Below are 26826 nucleotides of genomic sequence, written 5' to 3'. Positions count from 1 at the left end.
CAAATGATCATGATTACGTGGACCTGACAGCGTGCAGATTTGATTTAGAGGATAACAACCGGAAGTATCGGTTACACCGGCTGACTTCACACTGCACTGGTCCCTCTCCCGTTGTGTGAGCGGAGGCTAGCCCAGCATCACCGCCTTCTTCTTTCTATCCTTTCTGAATGTGTTATTCCTGTCTTGTTTTTTGTTGTTGTTGTTTGTTTGTTTAGTTTTTTTTCCAGCTCATCACAAACTCCACAGACGAGGCACCCTCGCTCTGTTTTTAACAGTTATTTTCTTCGAACACAAAGCGTTTGGCTAGACGCTTAAAGCTGTCGCGTTGCTTCAGCCGGGAGAGAAAAACATCCATCCCCGACGTCTCGAGGAGGCAGGGTGCGAACACAGCAACGCCCATTTTGACACAAGCGGTATCGCTGCTGTCCTCACGAAGGCCGTGTTTCTATTTTTTCCCTCTTTTTCGGTGTCTGCCTTTGATATCTGAGTCTACCTTCCTTACTTGTAATCTTCACCCTGGTCATTCTGCCCTGCCTTTTCTCATCGCATCTGTAGCATCTTCGAGTAGTGGCAACAGGGTCCGGGGCTGCCGAAGAGCTCCCATGCCCCTTTGCATGCAGCGCACCGAGACTGCATTTTGCAGGTGAGTCTGATTTTACATACACAAGGTCAGAAATTTGGATGCTGTTCCTGAGCATGGATTATAGCACCAGCGTGGAATATGTTTTTGTATGTGTGAGGAGGGGTGGCGTGCTTCCCACCAAACACAATCGGCCTACATTTCACCGTGCAGGCTTTTGTATGGAGATGAACGTGCAGGGAGCATTTATTTTTCGTATTAAGATCCTCTCATCTAAGGGATATTTCATCCCCTAATATGTCAAGTTAGCATGGAGGATAGATAGTAATAAAACAGGCAATGTTCAACATTTACAATTAAAACCACATCTATTCTCTTAGTGGTTCGGGTCATGTTCTTAGGCCAAAAAATGTTCTGCTGTTCATGTTGTTCTGACAACAACATAACAGAAGGTTGAGCCACTCTTCTATTATTTCTGCTACTACTACTGCTGCTACCAGTGTTACTATTGCTGGTAGCGTACACTGTGCAGGTGATTTGTGGGCAGCCGCTGAGGCAGGAAAAAGCTGCCATCAAAATAAAGTGGTGGGAGCATTTCACTGGCAGACTGCTGATGCTGAAAACCCCGCTTAGTCACACACACAACCAAGTTCTCTTGTGTGTTAATAATGATCAGAACCCCCCCCCCACACACACACACACACACACACACCACCGACGTTTCCTAGCAACAGCTATATGCACTGGTCAAGGCCCCTGCCGAATTTAGCTCAAGGACACACACACACTACCAGTCAGAGCTGTGTGTTTGCATTTATGGATTCATGTTCTATTCATTTCAACATTATAAGAGAAGATGAATGAGTTGATTCTTTGTTATCCATTAAAACTGTCTGCAGTGTGTGTTTGCACTGTTGCACTGCCGTTCTGCTGTCATAGCAGATGAGGGAGAATTCTGATGTTGAACTGTACTTTTTGGTATTTAAACTTTGTAAATAATCATGATCTCAATATTGAAAATGTGATTCATTAGAATGCAAAGAATTCTCTGTTCTCAGAGAATGCATAGACTCAGAATTACATAAAAGAAGCTGTTGTTAATGCTATATCAACAACCCTACAGTGAGATGGACAGAATCACTATAAGTGGCGTTATATACAAGGTTGTAATATACTGTGTATACCAAATTTTTGCCTATACACAATCCTAGAGGTTTTGTGCAATTCACTGATGGTGCTGGTACCCTGGATGCAAGAACCCATGGGTGTCAGTGAATCACTGCAAAACCTCAACCTGCAGCCAGGGTCAGTTGGTTACGCTCCCCTGCTCTCATTTAAGGTGTCTTAATGCCATTAACCAGGGGGTCGTGTGAGCCTGGCATAGCTGCTCTGCCCAGCATGGGATGGATTAACATCAATCTGGCCACACACAGACACACACACACACACACACACACACACACACACACACACACACACACACACACACACACACACACACACACACAGACTCCCTGACACAAAAGTAAATACACACAGACCTAGACAGACATTGCGAGCTTATCCCATTGGCCAGCTGTATGTCTGGTGATTTGTTGATGTGTTTACATCAAACGTCTTTACATCTCTAGATCTACTCAAACTCATTTTCTGTTTTCCCTTCAGACTGCATCTGTGGCCTTAACCTTCTAGATTTCTCCTCTGATTGTCCTCGACGCCTCCGGCATTCCCCCCTTCTCTCCCTCTGAGCAGTCTGCTCCCTCATTCTTCTCTCGGTTTCCCGCCATCGCGTCCAGCTGTGGCCCTCACAGGGCACGCTCGCTGGCTCTCACCTGACAGGTCCCTGGCCTCAGGACGACAGCCAGCAACAACACATTCCCTACATGAGGGACAAAGCGACGCAGGTGAGTATAGCGTCTCTTTGTGTAGTAATAATTGTGAGATACACAAAGTTTGCATTTTGTTTATATGCGTAGGCCATAATACATAGTAAAAGTATTATTACTGTTACTGGAAGAGGAAAGAACCCAAAGTGCTAACTGACATAAGGAAGAAAAATTAACAATCTTAAAAATAAATTGTAGGAATTTTATGTTGCCCTTTTTCAGGCTTATTGGGCAACAGCTTAAGATGCGTTTCAGTCATCCTCTTCCCAGGCACAGCAGGTATATGTGGGTGGTTTCTGCAAGACTGCAGGAAGAGAGGTTGGTTAGGTTTGGGAGGACATTATAGACTGACTGGATAAACTTGATCTAGGGTGGCTCAGCCTTCCATAGTTTTAACCACAAGATATTCCAGTTCATTAACTGCTCCCATAAATTCCACATTCTTTGCTGCCGTGTCCCAACCATCCTACTGCATTGGGTTTCCTCTACCCCTGCTTGGGTCAGTTCCTGGACCTACTGGCTTCTTTCCCTTCCTTGGGCCTTGCCCTATTGAGGTTCCAGAGCTCTCCACTTCCTGCCTGTCCTTACCTCTTATGCCAACCAAGGAGACTCTGGTGTTACTGGAGTCTCTATACAGCATCATCTCTGTTGTTTGGGTTTGACTGAAAACCATGAATTCTTCTGATAGTCTGCTCAAGAGGAGTCACATCTTATTCTTCCTCCCATATAAAGCTGCCTCTGTGTAATTCACAGTCCTGCAAAAGTGTCTATCTGCGTACACGCTTCAGTTCGGACAGTAAGCGGACAGATATATGCTTCCGTGCAGTCCTCTAAAATCCCAGCTGAACATAACTGTGTGTCTGGCAAATGCTGATTGGTTCACCGGTGGGTGGAACAGGGCAAACAGCTGAACAGAAGAGAACAGAAGAACCATGAAAAATATATATTTTTTAAAATAGAGAATGAAAAGCAGAAACAGTGTTTGCAGTATTTTTCACTTCAGCACTTTGTATGTTATGACTGCACTCTTTTCTGCAGCTGGCTGACAAACCAGCAGCAGCATAAGCAAGAGTGGTGCACAAACCGGTTTTACCAGACACTTTATACACTGCCTTGATAACAGAGCTCTCCACAGGTAGACAGGCCATCCCAGACTGCTAACAGACTGTCAGCGTGCTACCCTTGCTGAACCACAAATCCACTTTAGGCTACAAGGAAGGGCCAACCACCTACTAGCAATCGTGCTCCCAAACCCATAATGGCCAGTGTGACATTGTAAACCAGCAGTGTGGCAGGATGCCATGCCAGTAAATCCAGCCCTTGAACTTTACTGCCAACACTTTACTGATTTGTCCAACAATATAAGCCAGGTTTTCAGCTCTCTTGTGTTTCATGAGTTATGGTTGTGTCACTCGGTTTGCTGTTGGAAGACCTTCCCCAGGCTCTTAACTGGCTTCTCAGTTATAACATAAAAAACATGTTCTGCACCCATCCTATAAGTCAGTTCTATAAATGGGGAGTTGGTGTTGTCTGTTTAAATAATCCCTATATATTTGATTAAGAACTGTCAAATGTTTTTTGGTTTCAGCTGTATTTTTTTTTCCTGTTTAGCAGTTTTAAGCTTGTGTGTTTGAGCTTTAGTTCTGAACAGTGTATGTGTGGATCTGTGTGTGTCAGACTCCCAGGGCCTGGGCAGATGAGAGGAGGAGGGGCTCACACAAACGCTCGGCCTCCTGTGGGAGCACCGACCAGCTCAAGGAGGTCACTTTCTTACCTGATTACAGGCCCAAATAAACAACAAATTACAATACGGGTCCTGGAGCATACTGAATCCCTTGTTTCTCAGCATGCCACCGTTAACACTGATGTCTGTATGTGCTCTCTTCAGATCGCCAAATTGCGTCAGCAGCTACAGCGCAGCAAACGCAGCAGCCGCCATCGGAGGGACAAAGAGCGCAAGGCCCCTTTCAATGGCAGCCACACCATTATCCAATCGCAGGTGACTAATAGAGACAGCATGCAGGTTGGAGGAAGACTGTGTTGGGTACCCGATCTGGGTTTTTGAGGACGTCCCACTTTCTCGATGTCCTTATTTAGCTCCAGTGTGTGTGTGATGTAGACGTATGTACACATTTAGTGGCCACTCATGTCATTCTACTGTATGCGACAGAGATGGCAGTAGGGCCACTCACACGTTCCCTGTGGAGTCTGTTGCAATTCAGCTGTCCTGTATTCTGGATGTCCTGGAAGAAAATGAATGACTGGCTCAGATATAGTGCATTTATGCTATAGCAAACGTTAGTTCTGATAAATTATCTCCACATTTGTTTCTTTCTATGGCATTGACCGTTTAAAGCAGAGGTCCCCAACCTGTTTTGCGCCACGGACCGGTTTGTGCCCGGCAATATTTTCACGGAATGGCCTTTAAGGTGTCGCGGATAAATACAACAAAGTAAAACTAGTACCGGTACCGAAAAAAAGAAGATTTATTCATAACACACGTGAAAAGACCCAGGAAAACAGAGTTAATGAAAAAAACGATAACAAAATAACACTAAAAACCCTGAAAACCATACATTTCACACCCGAGTCTCACTCTCGCGGTCTGGTACCAAATGACTCACACACTGGTACCGGTCCATGGCCCGGGGGTTGGGGACCGCTGGTTTAAAGTCACTAAACCCCCAGATGACGTTTGTAATAAATTCGGTTTGTCTGTGTTTTTGCAGTCGCCTATGCCTAAGACCATTCTGATACCCATCCCTATATCCAAGTCGTCGGCCCCTCGTTTCCGCAACAGCGTGGAGGGCCTTAACCAGGAGATCGAACGCATCATCATCCGTGACACCCCCGAGAAGGATGAGACTATTGTTGTGAGTTTCAATGAGTTAATGTGCTCCCAGTGTGTTAAATGTCGTGTCCTTCCCTAAAAAAAAACTAATCTCAGATTGGTTTCTTTTTTAAAGATTGGAGATATAATTGTGATTTTGTGTGTGTGTGTGTTCGTGCAACAGCCACAAGATGTCCCCGATGGGCACCGTGCACCCCCTCCTGTCCCCCTACAGCGAAGTAGCAGTACCCGCAGCATCGACACGCAGACTCCCTCTGGCGGGGGCCTGAGCAGTAACCATAGCAACTGCAGTAGCCGTCCCGACTCCATCTCACCCTCCTACCTCACCGTCCTCAACGACACGTGTGGAGGCAGCCCATACGAGGACAAAGGTGACCAACGCACGCATACATACAAGAGTCAAAACCAGACACATAGCGGTGCCTTTGTGAGCTCGACGTGTCGCTAACCCACCTTCTTGCTTATTCTCAGAGCTGGGACCTTGCTCCCCGCTGCCCAAATACGCCGCCTCTCCTAGACCCAACAACAGCTACATGTTCAAGAGAGAACCTCCAGAGGGCTGTGAGAAGGTCAAAGTGTCTGAGGAGTCAATGTGAGTGGAAAAGGAGGTGTTCAGCGTCCTTCCAGTTGGTGTCCCATAAAATCACATAGAACAACCAAAATCGACATCAAATATGCCAAGTACTGTTTGTGTGTGTGTGAGCGAACCTTAATTTATCTCTCCACAGTTACATTGTTGTCCAAACGCCATTAAAGGTGTCTAAGTGTTTTTCTAAGTGTGTCAAGAGTTTTGCAAAATCATGATGAACTTGTATAAAAACAAGAGGTTAACATGTAGGCTAAATATGACTCTGCATGTGTTTCCAGGCCCAAGCCTCTGCAGGAGATCCCTCCCTTTCTGTGTCCTGACCGCAACAAGGTCAACTTCATTCCTAACAGCGGCTCTGCCTTCTGCCTCGTCAGCATCCTCAAGCCCTTACTCCCCGCCCCGGACCTCAACTTTCGCTCCGGCGTGGGCCTGCAAAGCCTATCCCCATCCCTTGTGCCTCTGTCCACCCAGCCCTGCCTCCTGGAGGAGCCGGAGAGTTTCTGATGCCCCCCCTGCAGCCTTCCAGTCCGCACACACCCCTTCCTTTCCTCTAAAACAGCCTCCCCCCACCAACATAATCCAAAAACATTTGAGGAAATGGCCCTTCTGCTCTAAAAAACTGCCTTCAGCATGCCAGCTAAGCTCTCTCTGATGTCCTTATCTTGTTCAAAAAGCGCTTCCCACTGCCTCTCCTCATCAGACAACTACAATGTGAGAGTCCTGCAGGCCTGAGCAGACCTCTGCAGCTAACATTTCATCGCTTTCTTCTACCTTAGTGCTGGTTATTGTTCCTGTTTTTTTGGGAGGAAAAGGGAGGAAGGACAGACTTTTTTATTTCATCGTATTATACCATGGCGCCTTTCCACGGACATATCTTTTTTTCTATCTGTAGTTATTTCTCTTGATATGAAATATGCCTTCCATGATAACAAAAAAAGGCTGCTGGTTTCCTTAGTGACCAAGAGTTTGACCACAGAGGCTAATTTTGGTGCTGCCAGAAAATATAGTAGCAAAACTTCAAGAGATGGGGAAAAAGACGAGTTCAAAATGTGCCTGATATTTTTCACTGATTTCCCTGAGTCATCATAGTGCTCTGATGATGTTGATGTTTAGATGAGACATCTTTGCACTATCGTGGCCATATATTCATAGAGAAAGGCTGAACCATCTTCAAAACAAGCAAACAATGAGACGGTGCATAATTCACACCTTGAAACAAGTAAATACTTTATTTGGACCACCTTGTAAACCAAATCCAGACATCTGTTTTGTACTTTTATTAGCTGTTTGCCACAAAAGTTAGCTAAAACTGGGACAAAGCAGTGCCTTTGTTACGCTAACTGGTAGCAGTGAACTGGTCCCCTGCTGGGCAGCTTGTATCTTTGAGGAACACAGGCCAGGGCTAAGCGTGCAGCATGTTCAGCCTCCTTCCCAAGTCTCCCTCTTTTTACTCCGCCGTATTTGTTCCTTCTTTTTCCAGCTCTTTATCCCCTTTTTTCTCTCACTTTCACCGTAATGCTAATTTCCTTCTGACTTGCTCAGCTTGTGTTCAAATGTGTCCAGTAGGGCCCCTCTTCCCTGCAGGACAGGCTCCCTTCTGACGTGCAGGGCTGAGAGTACGGAGATGTTGGTGAACCTGAGTATTACACAGCAGACTGGTCGATGGGGGGGCGTACAAATTAGAACCCACTTTACTGTGTAGATTCGGTCTACAAACTGACGGGCAGCAATTTGAAGTGAAAGATTAGAGACTAGTGGTGAAGGTAGTAGAGCATTAATGAGCTATTTAGACAGATAGTTCCCTCAGAAATTTGTAGAGACTAAAGATAAAGGTAAAAGATAGATTGTAATATTAAAAAATAATATCAGAGTTGAATGTAGTGTAAAAATAAACAACCGTGGTTGGATCTGATGTAACTGTAGACAGTAAAACCCGGATGTAGCAGGAGTGCATCCTGAATGTTGTACTTTCTGACTTTAGAGTGAGCATAGTTTTAAAAAACAGACTTGCTGTTCTGTTCAGCAACACCTGAAAATGGGGACTGAGCCTTTAAAGCAGGGGTGGGGAACTCCAGGCTTTGAGGGCTGGTGTCCTGCAGGTTTTAGATATCACCCTGGGTCAACACCCCTGAATCAAATGATTAGTTCATTACCAGGCGAGGAGGTAATTTAGCCATTTAAATCAGCTGTGTTGGATCAAGGACACACCTAAAAACTGTAGGACACCAGCCCCTGAGGCCTGGAGTTCCCCAAACCTGCTTTAAAGTAATCAAGTGTTTACTGAGCTCATGGAGCGAGATAGTTGAGGGTGATTTTCCCTGAGATTTCTGTCTTAAGATTACTGTTTTAAGGCACTTCCATGTCAGCTTCACTGCATCTGTTTTTATACTGTCTGCAGCTGCACATCTGATTGGCGCACAAAAGTATAGTCTGTGATTTAAATTCAGCGAGCAACATGAAAGATCATTGTATGAAGACAACTGTATTCTTGTGCAGTTTATGGGTCACCAGCCTCTCCCTGCCTCGGCCCATCCTCTTGTATTCTTGTATATGTCTACTACTCGACTGTGCCTGCTATGGTAGGATAGGAATGTACCGGGTTTGTAAATATAGAGGCACGATGTGTTTGTATTTATCGGCTGAAAAAGATATGTATCAGAATGAGTCACAAGTGTACGACTCCCCTACTCCCCCCTCCTATTCCCTCACCAAGTACTGTGAATTCCTACATGTCTCATTATTGTGAATAATAATAATGTATTTATTTATCAGATAGGAGTGTAATTGGGTCTTAAGAGTTTTAATCCTGAAGAGATTTCATCATCATCCATCTCAGGTTGTAGTGCACAGAAAACAAGATACTCAGACTTCTCAGTGCGCACTAACAAGTTTACTGAACCGAGAGCAAACCAACAGCTGCTGTTTATGTAGCCTCACACAGTGGAGATCCTGAATTACTTAAATATGTAGCAGAGCTGAAGTAGACAGAAGCATTGTTCAGTGACCTGGTCCAGAATAATAGGTAGTCCTAAAAAATGATTATGTAACAAAAAACATGTTTAAACTATGAAGAAAATGCTGACAAACAATCACACCTACATATTCCCTTTTGTCTTTTTCAGATGTGTTTACAGGAACAAAAAGATTTGTATATGTGAAAATACAGATTTATTCCCCACTTTTAGTCGTATTGGAGTGAGGCACGACACAGCAAAAAGTCGACACGTCAGTTTTTTGTTTGCTTGTCCCGTTTATTGGAAACAACTGCCAAGTTAAATTCTTTTGAGTGAAATAAAAAGGAATAGTTAAATAAAGCATCTGTGATTGACTTGAGAAATACATTCTTTTACCTAAAGTGAGGAAATCAAGAGTCAGTAGAGTGTGTGTGTGTGTGTGTGTATACACACACACACACACACACACACAGTTATAGTGTCAGGCTTCCTTCTTGCTTTCTTGTCCCCTTGCCTCAATTGCTGAGTAGTAGTGAGGTTTGTTTGTATTCCCAAAAGCTGAGATAATAATGTGCAGCTGGTATTAAGTCATTTTTGTGAGTTGCTCAACTTCGAGACACACAGTCTTATTACTTTAGCTCAACTGAGTGTGGTTATACAGGCACACAAATATCGTAACTAAGGATTTGGTTTCAGTCTGTGCATGTGGAGAGAATATTTACATGATAACTCGTTTTCATCAAATCGGTTTTAGAAACACAGCTCTGCACATTTTTTCACTAAACTTATAAATACTCAGAAATGCAGGTTTCTGCAGTTTTTCGCACTCAAAGAAGTACAATCACTAAATCTACAGCAAGTGAAGGATCCATGTTTTTTAAATATGTGACATGGTAACAGCTCTCCAGTGTTGATTCCTCCATATAAACCATATATATCTGTGTATCTTCAAAATACACACCACACAAAGTTAAAATAGTCAGTTACAGTGTTACTTGATAGTGTTGCTTTTCTTCCATCTTTACAGTACGCTGCACAACAAAAACTCCGTTTCTCCAACCAGTAATAGTGCTGTCATTTGTAAATCAGTACATTTTTATGTACCAATAACAATAAAAATCCCATGGCCAAAATTTCCTTCAAAAGTACAGAATAAATCCTTCACAGATTTTTCTTGGCCCTGGATTTGTGATTGTTAAACAACAGATGAGACTATTTCAAACATACATTTTGACCCAGTTTGAGTGAAATCACAGATGAAGATGGACAGATAGAAGACTCTGTGCCTTGCACTCTAACTCCAGCTGATTAAGCATACAATGCAGGCCAGTTATTACAGAGCTCTATCAATAAAGTAAATCAAAGTAATGCAGACACGAAGATTCAGAGTTTCTCCAGTGATGGTGATACACTGTGTTCCTGGTGCAGCTGGAAATACACTATATAAAATAGTGTAAAACATGTAATATATCCTATGATGAGACATTTTGAGTCCCTGACAGTGACCCACAGAAAAAAACCCTTCAAAGTAAACCTGAAACCCAAAACATGAGGTTTGCTGTGTACATGACTTCACAGGTAGTGTTAACAGTCTTCACTGACAATGTTTCCTGTTTAAAACACCATCTTTTACTCATATGCGTCTTTCTCACTGTTCGTGTTTGTTTACTTGAATGATGACATGGAACATTGCAAAGAATCCTTGGGGAGAGAAGATGCACGCACATACACACAAGCACATATTCAGGCATTGAGCAGCTCGTCTGCAGATCGTCCGATGGCATCAGGGTTGGAAAGAGGGTCGAGGTCTGCAAACAGGTTGAACCAGGCAGACATGTCTTTGGATCCCCCAGGGGTAGCTGCATATACACACACACATATTTATACATTTTATAAGTTTACTGCACAGCAGCCACACCTGGATCAGCAATATATTTAGCAAATATCAACTAATTAAAGTTACAGTACAGTCTCTTAACTGGCAGTTATGTGAGAATGCATCCAAGGCCACGGATGCATAAGATGCGTAACAAGGAACACAAATTACTTCCTCCAGGGAGTATTTTTAAGTAGTGTACTTTCTGAGGAATGAGGAAGAGCTTACCATTACCTGCAAATTTGGGAGCTGGCTGAGCTGATTGGTTTGGACTTTGAGGAACCTGCAGGGGTGGAGCTTGGAACATAGGAGGGGTTGCCCAACCTAAAAGGTAAACAGCCATTGTGAAGAATCCAGTAGCACAATCAGTTATCAGATAGTATGCTGCAGTAAGCAACATGTGGCTCACCTGTGGAACTCAAACTGTGATCCAGCAGCTGGGAGGGCAGAAAGCCTGTGGGGCTAGGGGGGTTAGAGGGTGGACGTGCTGCTGTTGCACCACTCTGTGCTCCTTGGCTGGTTGTGGGGACACTGGGAGAGGTAAACATCCCAAAAGCATCCTGCCATTCTTTGCTGAACTCATCACTAGCTCCTGAACCAGGGCTAAGAAGGTCTTTGAGGAAGGCCATGTCCCCTGGTTCACCGTCCTCCTGTGGCTGACGGCCAGTGTGCAGACTCCCATCTAGAGGGAAGGGGGAAGAACAGGAAAGTTATTAAACCAGAGACAAAACACATCCGAAACGAACAAAGTCAGATGAGGTCTGACCATGAAAAAGAGGACTAAAATTAGAACAGAAGGTTAAGACTTCAGTTCAGCTACTTGTTGAGTAACAACATGCAATGAGGGAAACGCAGCTATGTATCCGTCCTCTATAAAATGAGTCCGAAAATAAAGAGATGAATTGGTCCCAATTGCTTAATGTTAATCACACATTTAGAAAAGACTGATAGTGGAAGCAAAAAGACTGAACCCACAAGTTGAAACCTCAGTAGGAGTGAATTTCTGATGACACCAAGCAAAGTCAAGTAGGACGCCGACACTTAGTGAAGCAGGTTGAAGTTAGAATGAGAGGAAAAAGACAGCCAACCAGTTTACCGGTGGCAGGCAGCTGTGAGAGGCCAAACTCGAGGTTTCCAAAGCCCTGAGGCTGGTGTAGGGCATTTGCTGGGGCTGTGGGCTGTGGCATGTCACAGGCCATAAGCATCAGGTCATCATCAGAGCTTCTTGACAGTCCACTGAGGTTTTGCAGGGCTGGTGTGGATGTGATAGCAATTTGGTGAGCTGAGATCAAACGATCATAAAGCCAATAGACATCCATTCCACAATCAGCAGCAGCAATTCATGCATGCATGTTGTATTTGCACAAGTGCCAGCTACAGAACACAGTTAAACAAGCAGACAGTCACTTACCGCAGTCATCAGTCTGCCTCTGCCCATCACTACTGAGTGGGAGGTCTGGAAAATAAAACAATTCATTAGTAATGTGTAATTTGCTATTGACGATATTTTTCTTCCTCGATTTTATAGGTATGCTTGGATGCTTCGAGTGTAGCTGGTGCAGACTGCCTTTTAGCCGACAGGTGGCAGTACATACCTGCATCGGTGGCACTTCCTGACAGGTTGTCATCATCCAAGGAAAGCAGACTAAGAAACGAAAGAGAGAAAAGGGTAAATAACGATAAAAAGTGTCTTATAGGATGCTTTTGCTATTTATAGCAATGCAGTGGCCTTGATTTGATTTGGAGACGCTTTTAGAAACCACTTGGGTAAACACTGCTCCAAGTCCTGATCGTACAAAAGGATTTCATGAGACACTTTTCAATTCAGATTTGTCCCATCATGTTCTCATACCTTTCTGTGTTGCTCTGCAGTGCTGCCTTCTCTTTCTCCTCTTGTTTTTTAGAGTCTGAGATTTGCTCCAGGGGATCCCGCAGATCCTGAGGGAAGTACAAACAGTGGTACATTTCAATCTATGGAAAACTTTAGATTCAAGTACTTTGAACCACTACAGTTTGGTGTTTAAGTAGAAGCAAAGGGCAACATTCTGAAATACCTTGAGTGTGGTAAACTGGTATGGTACATGTCCCTGGAAGGCCTTGTGGATTTCTGACATGGCCTGAGCAGTTTTCTCCCAGAACTGCAGCAGGGTGGTCTAACAGCACAGAGAAAGCCCAATCGCTGAAAACATTAATTTTAGGAGTCCCTAAACACATCAGTCTTATTACAGGTTAGCTTGATCTCTCTTCAACAAACAAGAGCCTAAACTTAACTTATGACTTTTAGGCTCTGTGAATGGTACTCATGGTCACTGATTAGTGGTCTTTGATCAATGAGCTTTGATCAATAGTTGTTGATTAATGGTCATGAGAATTTGCATATTAATGATCAAGGAACTGACCTCCAAGCCCATTGTTCTTTCAGTGGTCCTAGTTTCAGCCATAAAGCAAATGTACTGTTTATAAGATTGGGGAAACCTACAGTCAGCTAAGACTGAAGAAGTCACTTGGATGAGTGACGAAACGTTTCTCTGACTGAAAACGCTACGTCCAGATGAACAGAATCAACTTTTAGGGCCTGAGTGTTTTTACACAGCAAAAAAAAAAAAAAGAAGATTAGATTACAGTGGGTGAAATAATTATTCACCACTTACTAGATTTGTAAGTTTGCTCACTTACAATGGAAAAAGTCAGTTTTAGCTTTTGCCAGCTTGCTCCTACAAGAGGTAAAGACCCTACAATAATACAAAGAAACCCCAACAATCAGACAGCTTCCTATGAGCGAGCACTATTGCAACAACGGGAAGGAAAAACTCCCTTTTAACAGGATGAAACCTTTGGCAGAACCAGGCTCAGGTAAGACCGGCCATCTGCCACGACTGGTTGGAATTTAGTCGCTTTAAAAAAAAAAAAAAAAAAAGCTCAAGAAACATTTGGGACAGAGTTAATCGTCAGTACTCGTACTAGACTTCATTACATTTAGAAGTGTTCCTCACATTTTGTCCACCGCATTAACAAAGTGGGGAAGCCATTCCTAGAAATGATAAAAACTTGTACCTGGTAGGTACAGAGGGAGTGGGAGAGCATATTGCAGCGGCTTGCTCCCAGCATGTCCACCTTCTGACACACATCGTTCTTCAGCTTTTCAAACTGGCTCTTTGTCCCTCTTACCTGGGCCTGGACCTGTGGACAAAAAGACATCTGCATTATATACACATACATACACAGAGTACTGCAAAAGAAAACCAACCCGAACAAATGGGCCACATCATGCCTTGCGAAACTTTTCCAGCTGTTTGTAGGTGTCTGGGTCGAGCTCTTGGGAGATATCTTTCATCCAGAGCAGAGCTCCTCTGTACTCTGTGCGAGCCTTCTCCATGCAGGTTACTGTCAAAAGTGTGTCCGAAATGGCACGCCGCCGGAACGTCTCCACTTCCTGGTGCAAACGGTGAAGTGACGGACAAAGTGCCATCCTGAAGAAAAAAGACAGGAAACAGTTCGTGTTTGTGTACTCGCATTTTTATAGCGCATAATCACTAGTGCCAGTGTTCTCTCCTGCTGCTAACCTCTGTTTGGCAGAGGCACACAGAGCCTTGCTAGTGGCATCCATCATGTTTCCAGCCTTTGTGCGATCGTGCTCGGCTTGGAATCGCAGGAACAGGCCGAGCTCATTCTCCTCTTGAGACAAGCCTGAAGAAAGAGAAACGAAGACAGCTGCACAATGAAATCGCAGGACTTTCATAAATGAGTGACTAATGCAGTTTGATAGATTCTCATAAACCTGCAGCACTAACACTGCTAAAGAATAAAGCTGCACACTCAAAAAAACTTTAGATAATTTTTTCAATCAGCTCTCCCTAGTTTTTAGCAGGAATTACTCGAGTGCTATATGTGCTACATCATGTGCTTCACACTTCAACTTACGAAATGTGACAGCAGCTCACACTGAATGATGGAAAATGCCCTTCATTTACTTACACTATTAAATTCTGGAAAGCTGCACGCATCAACAAAATGTTCACCCATAATGGTTAGTTGTATGTCTCCGGAGTGCTCTGATATAGCAACGCCTGGAATTCCTACCTCATTGAGAAGCTGACTCAGAATCTGACTCACGTGTGATCCTGTCCTGATACTTCTCGATCACCTTCAGCAGCTCTGTGCACGTAGACTGAACGGAGCGGAAGAACTGCAGAGACAAACAGGAACGATCTTGAGATCTTTTCTTAAAACATCTCCTTTTGATTAACCTTTTTGCTTTTTTTTTTTTTGAAAGTCAAGTTTTGTTCTTTAACAGTGCGACGTTTGCTCCTCTTCACTGCTGACAATCACAAAACAGAACAGATTTTCTGTTGTCAGTGAGCTGCCTCTTCTCCCGCCTGGTAGACAACAGCAGTGACTACATGTGTGATAGCAACACATATTCTGAGGCCATTTTAGTGCTGCTGTCTGACAGAAAGGAAAGGGTCACCTTGATCTCTAGAGTCTGCTGAAGAATAGTAAGTAGTAGTTTAAAAAATAAATAAATAAAATAGTAGCACTACAGTATAGAAAGTACATGTACACTCTATTTGTATTACTAGAGCTATTTTATAATATACTGCAACACTGAACATTGGTTCTTTAACTTGTTAGTTACTGTCTTGGAGCAACTGTGTCCACATAATTTCCTCTGGGTTTAATAAATTATTCCGATTCTTTGTCTTATTCTTAGCAGAGAGACGGGCTCACTGAAGATTGTGAGACAGCAGAAGTTGTGGGTGTGCTGAACATGTGTAGTTACTCTTTAACTGTAGAGTAAACAGTCATTAACTTTAATCTGGACCTCAGCGGTGGCCAAACATATCAGCATACAGGTGACTTCTCCTGCACAACGCCTCTAAGTAAAACGAGCATTACTAACCAAGCTTTGCACTTACTGTGATTTTCTAGAACATAAACACAATGACACAGAACAATATATACAAAATTCATTAATCATGAATTCCATTCTTCTATATGCAATATAACAATGTGCTGCTCCGTAAATATGACGGGAGGTTTTATTTTAATAGATTACGTGTCACAAATCAATACTAGCAGAAAGAGCAATCTGAAGACGCACAGAGGTACCTTTTGTCTGTCTCACAGGGGGATGAATTTCTTCTGTTCTCCTGAGAGCAGAAGAACAGAAGAAAGATAATCTCGTACCAGAGCAAAACAAAGGCCTTTAGGGCAGAACCTGCACGACTAAATAACAGCCGTGTTTCAGCAAACCCAGAGAAGTGCTCTTCTTTGACGAGAAGTAAAAGAGCACACTGTACCCCATCCAGCTGTTGTTGCAAAAGTCTCATGAATAATTAGCACTCATGTAAGTGGACAGGGAAAAGATCTCTGTAAGCAATGGACACCAGGAAACAATGCACTGTAGGTAAGAGCTTTTCGGTTGTTATTTTGATATGTGTGATTCCTTTTATTTTCCTCTCAGCAGCAAAACAGCAGGCAACAGAGTTTACGACAGTTTAAAGATGCATTCATTATTTTGATATTCAGATTACTGCTGACTACTGAGTGATCAAGGCCACAGTTGCTTTAGAGACCTTTGAAATGTTCTCCACTCACCTACAAGACTGTGAACACTAAACAGTTATTTTATCTCTAAGAAGAGATATCCAATACTGTCTGCCTTCTAATGAACCGCATTTCACTTATTCTAGCTGTTGTCTTGTGAAAAAGGTGAGCGATTAAAAAAAAAAAAAACAACAACAACAACAGGTAGGTGGAAGAGTTTGTGATCTGTACTAAACTTGCAGATGCAGTTTTCTCCAGGAGCAAATGGACGTGAAGCCACCGGGGCAAATGCTGGTTCAGTGCCGTGCTTTTAACTCAAGCAGGGAGTTTAGCACTCCTGTGGTTACTCAACTGAAACCAAATCCTTCCCTTGGGAAAAGGACAAAATCCTTAGGAAGTTAGCCTGAGTACTATACAGCAGAGAACTTTTTTTATTTAGACAAGAAAATATTCTTGTCTTGTCTAAATAAAAAAAGACAAGAATATTTTCTTGTCTTCAAACTTTTTCTAAAATATCAATGTATTATGTGAAAACAGAATGAATGTTTTGTGCTTTCTTTGTGAGTTAGCAGGACTTTGTAGGGGGTTTTATTTTGAAAGGTTTTGAAAAGAACAGGATGAAAATCGCAAGTTCATCGCTGTATCTTAAACAGCTGGCTTGCTCACTGCTGAATGGGGCAAGGTTGTTTCCTGGCATAGATTCCCGGCCTCCCAGGGAAAAGAATGGAGGTCGACACCTGCGCCTCACAAGCCACAAGTTAGAATTAGGGTTAACTGTAACCCCATTAATACATATACTATATGTATTCATTTATCCTCTCCCAATTACATCTGTCATCCACCCATCTGCCCTCCACAATCCCAATGTCTCCTGACCTAAAACAGCTAAGTTAGGATAAGTTATGGCTATCTGTGGAAGACAGAAGAGTCGAACAAGATCAAACCAATATGACGGAAAATAAAGGAAAAACAAACATCCTGTAGTTCCTGTGCTTAAAGCCATTCCTCAAAACTTCAAGTTTGTGAGCTGCTTTTTTCCTACTCTGGAAGCTGTTATTTAATTTTAAAAACTGTATTTTCTCAACAGAATTTCTTTTTCTTGAACAGCCCCAGGCTCTTTTGAATAAATTCCTCATTTTCCTTCAAATTTTGAGCAATGAATATCATCTTGTGTGTCGCCAAATATTAAAACACTCTTAAGCCTGTTCTTCCCCACCTCGAGCTTAGCATCCAGGTCAGCATCCGAGGCCACCACATACTCATCCTCCTTCTTGCCTGTGGCTTTGATGAGGACCTGTTTGGTCTTCCAAAATTTCTTCTGCATACGGGCCATCACTGAGCTGTCCTCGCCAAGCAGAGCCCGGCCACCACTCAGCATGTCTCCGGCAAACCTGGAGCCAAGGACATGACGTTGTCAGCAACATTTTTTACCAGGCTCTCTGTGTGTGTGTGTGTGTGTGTATAAATTGCATATAATGCTCACAATAATAACAAATTTTCACCTACCCGTCCATAGTAGATAACCACTGTTCTAAAAGTATACAAAACAACAGTTTAGACAGATGGAGAGAATAGTAGCATAAAGCATAAATTAATCATTTTAGGTTTCTGTCTAGGTGAAGATTCCTCAACGCAAAAATACATAAGCAGACAGCAGATATGATAGGGGGGAAAGGGTTTTGTACAAAAGTGAATAAAATCCATCTATTCAACGTTTAACACATCATTGAGTAATAAAAGATATTCCTGCAGTTTAGCTTCCTGTATGACTTCGATGTACACACAAACACAAAAAAGCAGTAAACATGCCTGAAGCCTGAGCTGACATATAATCAAGTTACAAACGCTTATGTGGGTTTATTTTGGCCCAAACGCCTCGGTGCTGAGGGCTAAAGAAGCTAATCTAAAATGCCTCGAATATGGAGCAGGGATCAGACACCTGCGACTTCAAGGAGTCAGGGAGAACTGAGACAGCTGGATATCGAGCATTACATTTCAGCAAAATAGAGCTCTCTGACACGTAAACCCCCCCCCCCCCAAACCAGGTGTCGTTCGGACATTTATCTACACAGAGTACAATTATGAAAGGGTAAACACGTAAACGAAGTAAACGAACTAAGGAACCGCAAAGGAGCTTGTGTGCTAGCAGCAGTTTAGCTAGTAGCAGGTTTGATGGTTAAAGCTGCGAAACGTCTTGAGACCATCTAACTGAGCGACCGTGCGTTTTACTGAAAGTCTTTCATTGTATGGCTTCATCCTCTGTAAGGTGAAAACAGTGTTACCTTTATTTACTTTCTCTCCAGCACTCTGTGCATGTATTCAGCTCAGCTAGCCTCCTCTGACGATAGCCATCACCATCTGAGTAACAGAAACAGGATATGGTTAAGCAGCTGCAGCGATGTATGAACACTAGAAGCCGCTGTTAGACAGCTGAATTCAAAGATCGTCTGTTGACAGGATAACCTACCAGAGGATAATCGGTTCTTTCCTCCGATACGTAAAGATGGACGTGATTTGGACGTGATTGGCGTGATAAATAAATATATAGCATGTTAAATCTATATGTGTTCTACGTGATAATGTCAAAAGAAACTAGAGATTCTAATGGTCGTGATACTGGCTATATGAGTCAGTCTATAAATAGTGAATGTAACTAAAATTCAAAATGAATGTAGATATAATTATTTATTATAAATGAATGAGTCCCTTAGGAACTTCAGCACCAATATGTTGGAAAGCTTATCTGGTCATATCAGTTGGTTTCAGTCGTCAAGTTGTTAAGAAAGTTATGTTAGGCATATTAATCAAGGAGGAGTTGGAGCTCCTTTTTTCATCACACCTCCACTGACAAACCAGTTGGAGGAAATAGTCAACAGGTTGACTTTGGCTCTTGAGAAATATGAGGAAGTTTATAATGTGTTAAACATTTTTAAAAGGTAGTTTATTAATATAAACCTTGAGGTTGTCCAACTGATGTTGTGTAGGCATTTTGCTAATTGAAATGAACTGAACGATCCTCTCTGCAGACCTGATTGCCCATTGTCCTTCTTCGCGGCTGAGCAAAACCAAACAGTGACTGGTGTGCAGGATGATGGTGGTGTAGAAGATGACCAGCAGCTGCTTCCACTGACAGTTCTGATCTGTCAAATGTTTCTTTAACTTGAGTAACTGGAAGACTAGTCAGGGTTGAGGGGAAGATGAATCAGTACAGTGACATCCTTGATATCCTGCTCCAGAGCACACACACACTTTATAAACTGTTATATATAAATACTGTATAGTTAAATGAAGGTGAGGAGACAACATTTTAGGAGAAAGATTTAATTTATAATCTGTTTGGATAACACTGAAACGAGGACGAGCTGTAAGAACATTTGTGTAAAACGAATCAGGAAAGCAAAGAACAAAGCCAAGATATTTGTCCAACACTTTGAAGTCCTTGATTTAAGTCCTGAATATTGTCTTTGTGTCTGTCTGTCCAATGTGTGCTGAATCTTTATGCCTCTGCCTGTTGGGCTGAGTATCTGTAGGTGTACAACTTGTTATCTGCGCCTCCACTCAGCATCAGCTGCAAACAGAAACAGAGAGAGGACACTGTGAGAACATCACTGTTTCCATCTATCAACTGTTGGTGTGCAAATATCGTACACATCGTACCCCGCTTTCTGTCCAGTCCACACAAAATACTTTGTCTTCATGGGCCGCCAGGTCATACAGAGGAGCCTTACAGCTGGGAGACAACAGAGAAATTTTTTAAATATGTAAAGAGTAGAAAATATTTCTGTTAAAGAAGTAATCAGAACAATAAATACTTGGGTCAAGTACAGATGCCTGAAAATTCTACTTAAGTACAGTAACTAAGTATTTGTACTTCAATACTTCCACCTCTGGTCATGTCCCATTAGAAATATGTTCCTTGTGACTAGAGCGGAGCCCTTAACAGTAGTACCAATTATGAGCTTCACTTACCTTCTGGTATCCCAAAGTTTGACTAGGTTGTCAAGGGAACCCGAGACCAACTGGTGCGCATGTGATGGTGCCCACTTGACAGCGGTAACCCAGCCAGTGTGAGAGGTCAGCGACAGCAGAACAAGAGACCCATCTGAAAGAAGAGTTGTAAAGATGACAAGAGTGACAAACAACAATACAAGTCGAAACATAGATGTCTGTGACATTTAGAACAGTCGTACCTTTGGTGCGAGGGTCCCACAGTCGGATGTGTCTATCGGTGCTACCTGAGGCCAGCCGTCGACACAAAGGTGAGTAGGAAATACAGTTAAACACTTTGCTGCCCGTCTGTGAAAAGAAAAACAGTGAAACTGGTAAATACTGGAAAACTGAGAATATGATAACAAAAGTTAAACTTGGTGGTTGATAAATATGCTATTTCAAACTATTTGAGATGTTAACCGAGTTTTGAATTAGTCTGCAACCCTAATTTTTCTTAGGATTGGGACATGCATTGCATACATCCACTACACACAGGCATATAGCAGTAATACGTAGTGTATGTCACTGGTTTGATTTCCTCTATTATAGGCATTTTAAATCACTCATACACTGAAGAAACAAGTCAAATTGTGGCTCTGAGTCTTTTTTATCATTTATACCTGTGTTTCACCCTCTGTGACATAGCTAATAGAATAAAAGCCTGTAAATGGTAAATGGCCTGTATTTGTATAGCACTTTACTTAGTCCCTATAGACCCCAAAGCACTTCATACTACATTCAGTCATCCACGCATTCACACACATGTGATGGCAAGCTACATTGTAGCCACAGCTGCCCTGGCGCACTGACAGAGGCGAGGCTGTCGGAGACTGGCGCCACCTGACACTTTGACCACCATCAGTAGGCAACGGGTGAAGTATCTTGCCCAAGGACACAACGACCGAGACTGTCGGAGCCGGTGCTCAAACCGGCAACCTTCCGATTACAAGACGAACTGCCAACTGTAGGATGATGCTCATTAATCTGTCACATGAAACAACCAAAAGTGTTTATTATCGCTAATTCAGTCACTTTCTATTTTTCTCACCAACGTAGTTTTCATCCCTCCAGTATCGACGTCCCATATGCGGATGGTGTGGTCCCAAGACGCACTACAAACCTCCTCACTGTCACACCACAGGACAGATGACACTGCCTCGCTGTGTCCCGATAATGTCATCAAGGGAGTCTGTGCCCAAGAAAACAAAAACTCATTTTGCAATGACTTAGTGGGCTTATCTCCAGTCAATCATACTCTGGTTGTGCACTCACCCTGGTAAGGCCAAGCTGCTGAGTCTTCTGTTTTTTCCTTGGTCTGTCAGCCGGCTCCTCGATCTCATCCTGCTCATCTGTAGGCACTGACAGCACAGGAAATATAGTTTATAGCAGCATCACAACAATACCTTTTTTAACAATAAAGAGGCCTTGAATCATTCTGGGATCATACCTGCTGACCAGATCTTCAACATTTTGTCCCAGGAGCCACTGCAGAACTGAAAGTGTTTACCACAAACATCCAAAGTCATTAATCGCAGCACTCTTTGTTGTCTTTTAAGTTTTTGTCTTGCCCTCTCCAACCTTACCTTCGTTCCTGTGGGGTCTACAGAAATGGTGTCAACACTCCCCGCGTGTCCACGACAGCAATGTCTGGCTTTCACCTTGTTTCTCTCCGAGTTCCACTCCCACAGTAACACAGTTTGGTCCAGAGAGGCCGTCAGAAGCAGAGAGGTCAGACCCTCTACACAGAAAACATCCACAAAGAGGACTTAATAAAGCCTTTGACTATTAACATAGCAGTACATGTCTGTTTCATTTTGTCCCACTTACCTCTTTTGACCCAGGCTACGTCTTTGACCACATCTGTATGTCCAGCCACAGTCATCGCAGGCTTGCCCTCAGTAGACCAAATTCTGGCAGTCTTGTCGTATGACCCTGTTAGGATCCTGCAGGGGAAAAAATAAGGGTCATTCCATTTCAAATCATTATGAGCCTTCTGCTCAAACATCTTCAGTTTCACTAAAGATTTTATGGATATTATATATAAAAAAAATGTTGCTGTGAAATTTTATGTTCATATAGAAGCTTCGAGCTTCTGGTTCTTTGCCATGTACAAGAACTGAACTGAAAAAGAAGCCAATGTCTAAAGACAAATTAGACAAGACTTTCAGAAAGCCTGCAGCACTATTTTAAAAGGAATAGAAAGTCTGGCTCCTTGAAAGTAAAAGATAAAGAATAAGGGGTGGTTTAAGACTTTTGTTTAGCTAATGAACAACCAAGAAGACAAAAAAAGAAAATATGAACACATCACAACAAACTTTTTGCTGATCTAATTTCCCAATTAATAAAAAGCACACTGATGGTCTGCTCTTAACCATCTTACCATTCAGCATCAGCATCTACAGAGCTAATCCAGTCATCATGCATCATACACTCCTCGGGTTCTGGGGCCGTGATCCGCTCCACGTATTCTATCTCCACAACTTCTTCCTGGAACATGGGCAAACAGAGTAAAACATCTGGTTAATGTTGTTTTACTCATGTGGATGCTTGTGACTCGCTTTATACAATATATCCATACGAGTTTAAGCACTATAGCAGGCCATACCGTCGATATACCCTCTGTCGCCATGTGAGTTGACAGTGAGGTTCGCAGGAACTGACCCCTGACCAGGAAGTCAAAGTCCACTTTACTGTGAGAAGCTGTTAAGAGAACCAAATAAATTATCTGAGATTTTTAGAAGTACAGTCTGTGATAAGGACTACATTTGACATACACATACACAAACATATAGCACAACCATTTAAAAATACTACTAAAACTAAATCTACAGAACAATCAGGTGCCACAATAAGATGCCACACACAGTATTTGTGCCAGTGCAAAAAATAGTTTGTCTGCTACAAGAAAGTGGAGAACACCACAGGCCTAAACCCTGCAGGCCTAACAGCAGGAGGTGCATCACTCAGTCTGTTCTTCATCTGGAGACACTCGTTCTCTCTTTCTCTCTCCCGCAGCCGTCATTCCGAAAATGTTCACCTCTTCCTAAATAACCAAATCCCATGTGTTGCCAAATAATTTTTTATTGGTCAATATGGTACACTTTTACACTAATACAAAAGGGGTGGCATTTTTTCCTGATCTTTTTTTGTGCTGTCCTTAGAAAACAAACTTTTTACCATTTCATCCCACATTAAATGTGACAATAGTAGAAAAAAGCATCACATGTATTTTTATGATTGTAGCTCCGGATTTAGTGGCCTATCAATAAAATTTAAAAACTGGTGTATAGTTTGAAGCCTGAACTTTCAACACAAGTTGAATGGAGATTAAACGTGGCTGCAGCTTGTTGCTATGGCATCTTAAATCGGTCAGGTGATTTGGAGATGAGGCGTGTCCATAGACCCCAGAGTGTAACAATCAATGCATGTGTGAAATCTAAAAATGCCCATGGCATTGATTCAAAATGTACTCTGGCACAATCGTAAGCATCAGTTGCTTACAAGAATATTTTAGGGCATGCCAGCCCATCGATCTGCCATGCGGTGCCACCACGTGCCACTCCATGTAGATCCGCCCCTGTGATTGAGGATTAGGATTATAATGCTATTTATTCTGTGTTTACAGCTCTGCAGCTGGAGGCTGAATTGTAAAGAAGGTGGGGAATAGTTTGTGTGCCTATGATAAAGTGAGCTTACCATTTTTAGCTTCCAGCAGCTTGTTGATTACATTGCTGAGATCCTGCACTTCGGATGCAGCTGGGATGGAGAACGGGACATCATCTACAACGTACCTACAGAGATAGACATATTTTAGCTGCTGCCGGAGTCTACATAACTTCACATTGTTAGCATTAGCATTTAAAAAAAACATCGCTACGAACTAGCCACGATCAGAACTACAGATAAAAAAAAAATTTGCTAGAGGAAAAGACAGAACATCCCACAATGAGATGATACTGTTTACTCTAAATTACAGCTAGCAAGTTAGCTAGCTCGCTTGCTTGTTTGTCATTTTCTGTTGAGTTTTTTCTTTCTTTCTTTTAAACCTCACCTTTTGTCTTCTGTGAAGAATCTTGCCTGTATCTGAGACATTTTTAGCTAAGTGTTTATTTTGCCAACCACGAGCTCTAGAATATTAAAATACAAGGAATCCTCATAACACGCTTCTCGTGCAGTTTTGCCATGTGGTACGAAACAAACCACTGCAAAACGAAAAGCAGAAGCTCTGCGATCGTCTAGTGACGCCTGGCCAGTATGCGAACTTCCGCTTCTCCCAAGCACCCAAGTTTGGTCACTCGGGAGTCCGGACTGACTTCCTTAGGATGGCAGAACTCAACGGTAATGTATTTAATGATAAATCCTCTACGAACCAGTTATTACGATGATTAGATGAACATCAATGTAAAATGTTTGTATTAATGACCTAAAAGATCTAGAGACTGCTTTTTACATTCATCGATGTGAGATAGCATTTGTCAGTATACACGGTGGAATTTAATAGAAATAATATTTTTATTTACATTGGGTGAACAAAATAACCAATACCAAAGTTTCCTCATAACTTCTGATAGCTTATCAGCACTTTTAATCATTAAAAACGAAGGTTAGCTTCACCTGACAATACAATGTATTAGCATATGAGTATAAACATGAGTCCAAAGCATCAGGTCTGAGTATATCGCCTTTATATGTAATGAGAGCTTCAAAGGGTTTAAATGTTTTTGCCTAATTAAAAATGTAAATTCTTTACTAAAGCAAAAGTACAAACTCCGAAATGTACTCAAAGAAAGAAAGTAAAAATGAGCTCCAAGGAGGAAATTTTTTATAACCATTTTTGTACAAAGGTAACCTTATACTATATAAATGTAATAATAAAAATAATATTAGAACATGAAAATATAAATATTATTGTTATTTAAATTTTGATTCAAATTAATGTATTCAGTTTGAGAACATTTTATACCTATTTTCTATTGCCTACTTATAGGGTGACTTTGCCTCCACACCAACAGTAAAATAAGAAAAGTCAGGGGTTACGGTGGGATTCAACAGGTGGGGGGAGTATTGGGGCCACATTAAGAAAAGAATATATTGTTCATCATTTTGAGAGTACAGTAAAAATTTCGAGATTAAGTCGAACATCTATTTTGAGAAAAAAAAGTTGACATGTGATTACAATTACAATTCATTGTTTAGATAGCTTAGTGAAACAAATTGATCAGCTGTCTTTTGATACATCATCTTCATTGCATGAGGGTGTAATCATCAATAACCTTGCATTAAGAGCCATTGGTTGTTTTCCACCTAACCAGATCCAGCTTTCTACACCATCTTCTTAATGTCTTTATACTGATCACCACACTGTGTCTATGAGCTAAAAGAGAAATCATTTACTTTCTTGTTACTTAAACTGATTCTGAAGTATGGTTTGTCTTGAAACAACTGTAATCTCCACATTTTGATATTTCCTCAAAATACACTTTCAACTTTAATCTCAATATTTGGACTTTATTCTCAGAATGAACAACAATATTATTTTTCTTAATGTGGCCTTAACCCTCTACTGCACACATTTTGATGGTACATGCTGAAAATGATCCGAGTCATTTTGGACCGTTTTAGTGCCAAAATAAATAATTTGAAATTTCAGACAACCCCTCTCCAATAGTGCCAGACATCAACAGAGAAAATTATTAACTCATAAATAATTACACAACTGTTAAAAAAAATAATTTTGCTTTCTAAGTATTCAAAAAATGTCAACCAATTTTTAAACAAATAACTAAGTATGGCTTGATACAGCCTTAGGTTCGAATATTAATTCTCACGTTGTGAGATTTTGCTGTCATTCCGTGACAGTGTGTGAAACTTTTCTTAACAGTTCTTCTGTGCTGTAAAACAAAGGTGCACATTACACTTTATACACATGCATCTTGCCTTATTTGAGTCAATACAGTTTTACTTGTATTCTGCCAAATCACAACAGAAATTGCCTGAAGGTGGTTTATATTCTAATGTATGAACCTACAACAATACAGAGAAAACTCTGACAATTAAATGGCCCCCTAAAATCAAGCACTTGGCTACAGTAGGAATGAAAAACTCCCTTGTAACAGGATGAAACCTCCGGGAGATCCAGACTCAGGGAAGGGCGACCATCTGCAGCGACCGGTTGGCTTGCCCTCTCTTATTGCTTCATTTTTTGAATTCATAAAGCAAGGACTAATATTTTCAAATTCTGTTTTCTTAATTTACTGATTAGGTACTGCTTGAATTTGCTTGTCCTTAAATGGCACCATTTGGTCATCCACACAATCTTGTATCTTTGCACTCATGTTATTTTCTTTATTTAGAGTGCAAGTCATTTTAAATATAATCACTAGAGCAAACTCCTCACATCATGCAGTCCTATGACTATGTCAGAATGAGGTGGGGCATCCTACCCTCACATGTTATAGGACCAAAATTTGACACTTTTCCAAACACTTTGATTCAAGTTCAAATGTACTGGGCATGAGGCTTAAAAAAAAAACAACCCAAAACATATACTATA

At 41.9% G+C, this 26826-nt stretch overlaps 3 protein-coding genes across 10 annotated transcripts; 1 reads left to right on the top strand and 2 right to left on the bottom strand.

Annotated features, from left to right (window-relative positions):
* Positions 1–74: 74 nt before the first annotated feature.
* On the top strand, positions 75–9234 carry fam117ba (family with sequence similarity 117 member Ba). Of its 4 annotated transcripts, XM_086282196.1 has the most exons (9): positions 75–378; positions 556–643; positions 2246–2484; positions 4144–4227; positions 4355–4465; positions 5196–5339; positions 5481–5688; positions 5789–5909; positions 6185–9234. In XM_086282196.1, exons 3-9 carry the CDS (start codon positions 2464–2466, stop codon positions 6408–6410), a joined length of 915 nt encoding a protein of 304 aa, XP_086138322.1. In that variant the 5' UTR covers positions 75–378; positions 556–643; positions 2246–2463; the 3' UTR covers positions 6411–9234. The 4 variants fall into 4 exon arrangements, with proteins under 4 accessions (XP_086138322.1, XP_086138321.1, XP_086138323.1 ...); XM_086282195.1 differs by having other exon boundaries at positions 75–643; XM_086282197.1 differs by lacking the exon at positions 4144–4227 and having other exon boundaries at positions 75–643.
* Positions 8820–18769, bottom strand: ical1 (islet cell autoantigen 1-like). 5 transcript variants are annotated; one of them, XM_086282188.1, is made up of 16 exons: positions 18751–18769; positions 18566–18641; positions 17790–17814; positions 17500–17674; positions 14850–14922; positions 14300–14423; positions 14008–14206; positions 13791–13916; positions 12791–12889; positions 12589–12674; positions 12332–12381; positions 12148–12192; positions 11833–11988; positions 11146–11418; positions 10965–11060; positions 8820–10719 (listed from the first exon to the last, which is right to left on the bottom strand). In XM_086282188.1, exons 3-16 carry the CDS (start codon positions 17795–17797, stop codon positions 10604–10606), a joined length of 1626 nt encoding a protein of 541 aa, XP_086138314.1. In that variant the 5' UTR covers positions 17798–17814; positions 18566–18641; positions 18751–18769; the 3' UTR covers positions 8820–10603. The 5 variants fall into 5 exon arrangements, with proteins under 5 accessions (XP_086138314.1, XP_086138313.1, XP_086138315.1 ...); XM_086282187.1 differs by lacking the exon at positions 18751–18769 and having other exon boundaries at positions 18566–18689; XM_086282189.1 differs by lacking the exon at positions 18751–18769 and having other exon boundaries at positions 17790–17809.
* An 825-nt stretch (positions 18770–19594) lies between these two features.
* Positions 19595–24536, bottom strand: wdr12 (WD repeat domain 12). Its single transcript, XM_086281607.1, has 13 exons — positions 24325–24536; positions 23970–24064; positions 22879–22973; positions 22654–22760; positions 22101–22216; positions 21857–22011; positions 21721–21766; positions 21546–21631; positions 21322–21462; positions 20474–20579; positions 20253–20385; positions 19941–20013; positions 19595–19851 (listed from the first exon to the last, which is right to left on the bottom strand). Exons 1-13 carry the CDS (start codon positions 24363–24365, stop codon positions 19780–19782), a joined length of 1266 nt encoding a protein of 421 aa, XP_086137733.1. The 5' UTR covers positions 24366–24536; the 3' UTR covers positions 19595–19779.
* Positions 24537–26826: the final 2290 nt, after the last annotated feature.

Source organism: Aulonocara sp. 'chitande type north' Nkhata Bay, linkage group LG23 (assembly GCF_057382095.1).
Source record: "Aulonocara sp. 'chitande type north' Nkhata Bay isolate Kocher_YH1m ecotype deep benthic linkage group LG23, A_spYH_male_GT1.1, whole genome shotgun sequence".
Taxonomy (NCBI): Eukaryota; Metazoa; Chordata; class Actinopteri; order Cichliformes; family Cichlidae; genus Aulonocara; species Aulonocara sp. 'chitande type north' Nkhata Bay.
This window is presented reverse-complemented; position numbering and strand designations above follow the sequence as displayed.